At 31.8% G+C, this 6,361-nt stretch overlaps 2 protein-coding genes across 3 annotated transcripts; both read right to left on the minus strand.

The window, feature by feature from the left end:
• Positions 1-463: 463 nt before the first annotated feature.
• On the minus strand, positions 464-1,850 carry LOC132600195 (protein CYSTEINE-RICH TRANSMEMBRANE MODULE 11-like). 2 transcript variants are annotated; one of them, XR_009567154.1, is made up of 3 exons: positions 1,694-1,850; positions 1,225-1,315; positions 464-818 (listed from the first exon to the last, which is right to left on the minus strand). XR_009567154.1 is itself a non-coding variant. In XM_060313288.1 (3 exons), exons 1-3 carry the CDS (start codon positions 1,639-1,641, stop codon positions 752-754), a joined length of 249 nt encoding a protein of 82 aa, XP_060169271.1. In that variant the 5' UTR covers positions 1,642-1,664; the 3' UTR covers positions 464-751. The 2 variants fall into 2 exon arrangements, 1 of the variants encoding a protein (XP_060169271.1); XM_060313288.1 differs by lacking the exon at positions 1,694-1,850 and adding an exon at positions 1,551-1,664.
• A 2,520-nt stretch (positions 1,851-4,370) lies between these two features.
• On the minus strand, positions 4,371-5,981 carry LOC132600194 (protein CYSTEINE-RICH TRANSMEMBRANE MODULE 11-like). Its single transcript, XM_060313287.1, has 3 exons — positions 5,850-5,981; positions 5,248-5,335; positions 4,371-4,800 (listed from the first exon to the last, which is right to left on the minus strand). Exons 1-3 carry the CDS (start codon positions 5,950-5,952, stop codon positions 4,734-4,736), a joined length of 258 nt encoding a protein of 85 aa, XP_060169270.1. The 5' UTR covers positions 5,953-5,981; the 3' UTR covers positions 4,371-4,733.
• Positions 5,982-6,361: the final 380 nt, after the last annotated feature.

Raw genomic sequence — 6,361 nt, forward strand, 5'->3', positions numbered from 1 at the left:
AAAATACTTATTTTTTCTTAAGAATTTTGAATTTTCTTAAATGGTGTTCTAAAAACTAAATGAACATTTAGGAGGAGTACTAACTTATATAGTGTCTAAAATCCTGTTATGACTTATGCTAGTCTCTGTTTTTATTCTCTTAGTCACTTTTCCAATATACCATCATGTATACCATTATCAACCCTACATACTTTCTTCTACAAGGAAACTATTCGAAAACTAAAATAAAATCAAGAAAGAAGTTTCTTAGGAAAACTTTTTCACAAAAGTCTCTCATTCCACAAGTTTTGAGTTATTTATTGATTGTTTTTTTCAACTTATCTTTTGTTAAAAAGTGCTTAAATAATGGCACAAGAAGAAGGAAATAACGGAAAGAGAGCTAATTATACAAAAGATCAAGATTTTAACTGGCATGTCAAACACCTTTAAGAAAATTTCTGGAAAATAGTAACGCATGAAAATCCATAGGCACAATGCACATTATTTTTATTCTTCTTTTGGCTGGTAACTTGTGAATGATTAAGACAAAAACAAAACAAAAAAAGAGATCAAGAGTAGTACTCCAACTCTTCTATTCACTTATAACTTACAACTCCCTGAAATCCCCCTTTGTAATGCGAGTTCTACACCATTTACAACTCCCTGTACAAATGTTTTGTTTCAAGTATAATACACTGGTTTCTTCCAGACCCAAAAAAGAAAGCGGCTTATAGAATACTACTGACATTTTAAGTAGTTGTACAAAGAAGAACTAGATGCAGAGGAAAGGATCCCAGCAACAACAGTCTAGGAGGCAACAACAACATAACGTTGCCAGGCTGCAAACAAAAGCCATAAATCAGACAAGTTACCATAAACATATATAGTAAATGTAAAACGAAGAAGAAATCAAATAATGAAGAACCAAAGAAGAACAAATTAAACAATAATACTAAAACACTACTCTAGTTCTTTTAATACATAGTAAAAAAGTAAATAAAAGTTTTAAAACTTGTGATCTTAGACCTAACACAAGATATGTGTGGCTACAAGACTTTAAAACTCGTGACCATAAAAAATGGCACGACATTTACCTATAAGCTAAGAGCTGCTCATTAAGAGAAACTTAAAAAGTAGTAAAGATGAATTATTTCCTTAACAAAACATGTCATTCTATTTCGATAACATACAAAGTAATAACTAATTGTGATAAATAAACTGAAACAGATGGAATAGGAATATTACCAAGCCTCGAGAAAACCTGGTTGGCTCCTAGGAGGAGCAGCAGTATACATATACATAGGGGGTGCCATCACTGGAGGTCCCTCGTAATAACCTGTTACATTAATTCCACCATTAATTAATTACTATAGTTTCAGAAGTCTGGTGCGATAAATCTAATGCTAATACTTGCGTGTGGCAAAATCGAAGCTACTCTATCCTTCATTTTGATTATGCTCGGAATTCCTCATAGAAAAACTACATCTAAATTATACATGGTCATTATTGGATAAACACTGGTTTAGAAAATTATGTATCAATGGATAATATACCATCTTTGATTGACTTACGCGAAGCAAGCAGCGGTGGATTCAAAATTTTCAGTAGGATTTTCAGACATACAAAGGAGTAAACAAACGAAAACGCTAAGGGATTCAACATCAACCATGTATATATAAGATAATTTTCACCAAAATTAGCAAGGAGAATTAACCTGGAGCGGGGTAGGCATAAGCTACTTGCTTTGGTACTTCACTCATATTGTCTTTGTGTTAAATCTCAGTTTTTAATTTGGGGACAATATATCAGTTGAACTCTGAACAAAGAAGGAACATCAGAATTTAAAGTCTCTGCATTATTATGTTTAAAGTTCTGTCCAAGTGACACCTGGGTCAGTTATCCATGCCAACAAAAACGGCTATTATACGCGGCAGAAGCATAATATAAGCATACAAAACCGTCGCTACCGAAGATTGTCGTGGATAAGTACAATTTTTGTCTGTCCTTAATTAGCTCGAGTTCGAAAACTGAATAGATACTGGACATTAATGAAAAATAATATTCCCTCCGTACTTATTCAAGTGTCTTCGGTCGGTCCGTCCCCAAAAAATACCCTTTTTCATATTTAGTAAGTTAACAAGTCAATATCCTACATTACAAGTTTATAACTACAAGATGCAAAAAATATTTTAATACATTATACACATCTTTAAATTAAGATCACGAGATTCAAAAGTGTGTTTATTTTTTAAACTACTTACCTAGTCAAACTAAGACACTTAAATATTGGTATGGAGGGAGTAATAATAAAAAGCCTACAACAACCTGGTGCTAATCTTTAATCTAAAATTTAAGTTTAAAATTAACAATTGAATTTATATTTAGGGTCAAGGGCATAGTGATTATAATTATCACAATTAACCTTTAAATGTTGTGAACTTGTCTGTATATGTACGAAATAAACAATGAACAATAAATTAATAAGCAGTAAAATAAAAAGATTTTTTTTTTAAATCAAAACAGTAAAATAAAAAGTAAGAATGTTGTTATTCAATCTCAGATCAGCCGGAGAATAAAATGTATGCTTGTTACAAATTCAAGAGTTTAAGCCATAGTAGTGATAAAAATAGCACGTGAGAAAAAGGGGAGACAACTATAATCTAATCCTAAGGTAACGTTTTTCTAATTACGCCCACCATCATGATTATTATACGCACGTTTCTCAGATAACGGATACTGATTTTACCCTTCAACAATACCTTCTCAACGTTCGTCTCCTCTTCCTCTTTGTCCCAACATAATAAACCCACACTTTCCGTCGAAGGAGATTTTGATGCTGATTTAAAATTAATACTGATTTATGAATGTTGACTCGTTAAGTGCCCTCCAAAGGAGATGATAAATTAAAATTGGTCTATTTATATGATTTGGAACAATTTTCATCTCATGAACTAGTTTTTAGAGTTGGGTTAGGTTAAATGTAATTTTTTAATCATAATATTAGAATCAGACTCGTCCTAATTCATTGGTTGATTGATGTTGGGACCATTTTATATCTCGATGCTTCTAATATTCAATCCTGGCCGCGCGGGTTGTGTTAAATCTCACATCGTGGGGGTGAAGAGAATTGGTCTCATGATATGATCTTAATAATTCTTATCTGAGTTAGCTTCTTATCTGAGCTAGCTTTTAGGATTGAACAAGACTAAATTTATTTTCTTATCAGAATGAGTGGATATGAATTATTATCGATTCCAAGAAGTGATGAACTATCAAGTATTGTTGGACAAATTTGAAGAAGAATATAAGAGAAAAATACTTCAGGTTGATGGGCAAGCTATCTTTTTTAGTTTATACATATATAACATGAAGTTTGAGGTTGATAACTTAACTTTATTCATGACTTTTGTATTTTTACATTACTTAAGCATCCTCATTTGTACTATCATCATAGAGTGTATTATAAACTCCGTGATGATCATAAAATACCTAATTTTCTCTAACTCTTATTGTGTTCATACTTGTTTATTAGTAGAGGTTCGTTAACTCATTATGATTAGTAAAGTAAGCCTTAGGCCCCCCTACTTGTACTTTTCTCTTTGAGGTTTACTTTTATTTATTAATAAAAAAAAAACTTAAAAAATGAATTATTACATGTGTATGTAATTTTTATTTTTGTTCTATATGTGTACACGTATCTTGAGCTAGAAATAATAGGCTGAGTTAAATCTATAAAGTCCGCCTTAAATTGATAAACATACAAACATGATAAAGAATATTTTATTTATAAACTCCATACTATGAGAATGGCTAACAATTATCCCAATATATTTATAATAATAGTACGAAATCTATTTTAATTTAAAACAGAAACATCTATTCTTATATAAATTTGACTATAAATTATAACTAATTATAAACATGAATGATGTCAAATTCTAATCAATTTTGATTTCTTAAAACGAAGAACTATTTTTTCTAACATTCTCTCGTAATACAAAATTGTAATTCTAATTTTTGATTCACTCGTCACCCTCTTCCAATTTCTCTTCAACCTTCAACAACACTTTCACTTCAACTTCAATTGTTGAAGCATTTCTTTTCAATCTTCAGTTGTTAAAGCACTTTCTCGTCATCCTCCAATTGTTGAAGCAATTTCTTTTAAATATTCAACTGCTAATGAGAAAATGCATTATTGAAAATGCTTCAACAATTAAAGGTTGAAGTGAAAGTATTTCAACCTTAGTTCTCTAAATAAGTGGTATAATGAATAAAGTAGGGAACTTTGGAGCGATGGTAGTTTGATAATTTGTAGATTCGAGCTGTGAAATTGTCAAAGATGCGGCCTTTTCCTAACTCCCTTTTTTTTAACTGTAGTATATAATAACGCATGAAAATCCATTACTTTCATCATTTTTACATTCCTTTTGTCTGGTCACTCGTGAACAATTAAAACCAAAAAAGAGATCAAAAGTAGTACCAACTACTTGTTCACTTTGAACAACACTGAGGACAGCGGTTCATTGTACATAGTCACAACTCACAACTATATATGTAACTGCACCATCTATATCACTCCCTGCATACTAATTTTTTTGTTTAAGTAACATAACTGCTTTTTTCTGACACCCCCCCCCCCCCCCCAAAAAAAAAAGGGCAACGGCCTATGGATAATAAGAAGAAAAGATGAGAGATCATAAGTGAATACTAGTGCTGCCATTTAAGTAGTTGTACGGGAAAAAAAAAAAAAAAAACTAGATGCAGAGGAACGGATCCCAGCAGCAAGAGTCTAGGAGGCAACAACAACATAAAGTTGCCAGGCTGCAAACAAAAGCCATAATCAAACAAGTTATAATTATAATTACATAGTAAAACGTAAAACAAGGAAGACATCAAATAATCAAGAACCAAAGAAGAACAAAACAATAATATTAAAACACTACTCTAGCTCTCTTATCCCATTTATGTGATGTAATCTAAATTATAAAATGTACAGTTAGGAAAAAAAAAGACTTTAACACAACAATTATGTGGTTACCAGACTTTCAAAATTTGTAACCTTAAAAAAAATCTCACAAGCTTCTCATTAAGAGAAAGTAAAAAGTACCTCAATTATTTCTAGATAAAAAACATGTCATCTTGTTTTGAACATGCTAATATATCTTTTTTTTTGTGGTCCAACCAGTAGTAATATATATTAGGTTGTTCCACCTATATTTTTATAAAGTGTGTCATGTAATCAGAAACGTATAGAATAATAAACATTACCAGGCCTCGAGAAAACCAGGTTGGCTACTAGGAGGGGGAGCAGCAGTGTACATAGGGGGTGCCATCACTGGAGGTCCCTCGTAATAACCTATTACGAATTACGATATTAGTTCCACCATTAATTAATTACAAATAATCAAAGCTACTATACTTCATTTTGATTAAGCTCCAAAGTCCTGCTAGAAAAACTAATCTAGATTATATATGGTCATTATTGGATCAACTTTGGTTTAGAAAAAATATATCAATAGATTATACGCCATCTTTGCATTTTGATTGACCTACGCGCAGCAGCAAAGTTAAGATTGGAAAAATTACATTGCATATGTAAAATTAATATTAAGTTCATTAATATAAAGTATATATTGAATTTCTTTGGCATCTTCGGCGTGTTTATTTCCTTATATTTAAAATTTTTCTAGTGAAAATCCTGACTCAATTACTGATGTGAAGATGTAAAAGTATCGTGTTATTCATTCGGTAATTAAAAGACCAAGTTTTAGCAATTCAAATAAAAGTTTTTCTAACTAGCCTAAACTCATGACGAGGACTGAGGAGATAGATGCAAGTAGTAATTAAATTAGCAAGGAGAATTAATTAACCTGGAGCAGGGGCGGGGTATATTGACTGTACTGTTAGCTGGTGCTTGACTTCTTTGTGTTGAATATTCTTGAGTGTTTGGGACAACCTCTGGACAATAAACATCAGAAAAAAACCACTGTATTAATATTGTTTGAATAAGTTCTGTCCAAGTGACACCTGGGTCGGTTATACTTATCCATGCCCAGGGGCGGATGAACACCCTCGGCAAAAAATTATAATGTATATAGAGGGTAGATTTTATGTGTTTATGTATATATATTAACTTTTGAACACCCTGAACAAATACAAAAGGTTAGCTCAAGTAGTTCAAAATTGTCTCCAACATCCTAAGTTTGATTCTTAGGGATAACATTTTTTTTATATCTAGCTTTTATTATTTTTTCCGAATACCCTGAGTGAAAATTCTAGATCCGCCACTGTCCATGTCAACGAAACGATTATATTATACGCGGCAGAAGCATAACATAATGCATACAACAGCGTCGTCACCGAAGACTGTTGTTGTACGATA

Source organism: Lycium barbarum, chromosome 6, assembly GCF_019175385.1.
Source record: "Lycium barbarum isolate Lr01 chromosome 6, ASM1917538v2, whole genome shotgun sequence".
Taxonomy (NCBI): Eukaryota; Viridiplantae; Streptophyta; class Magnoliopsida; order Solanales; family Solanaceae; genus Lycium; species Lycium barbarum.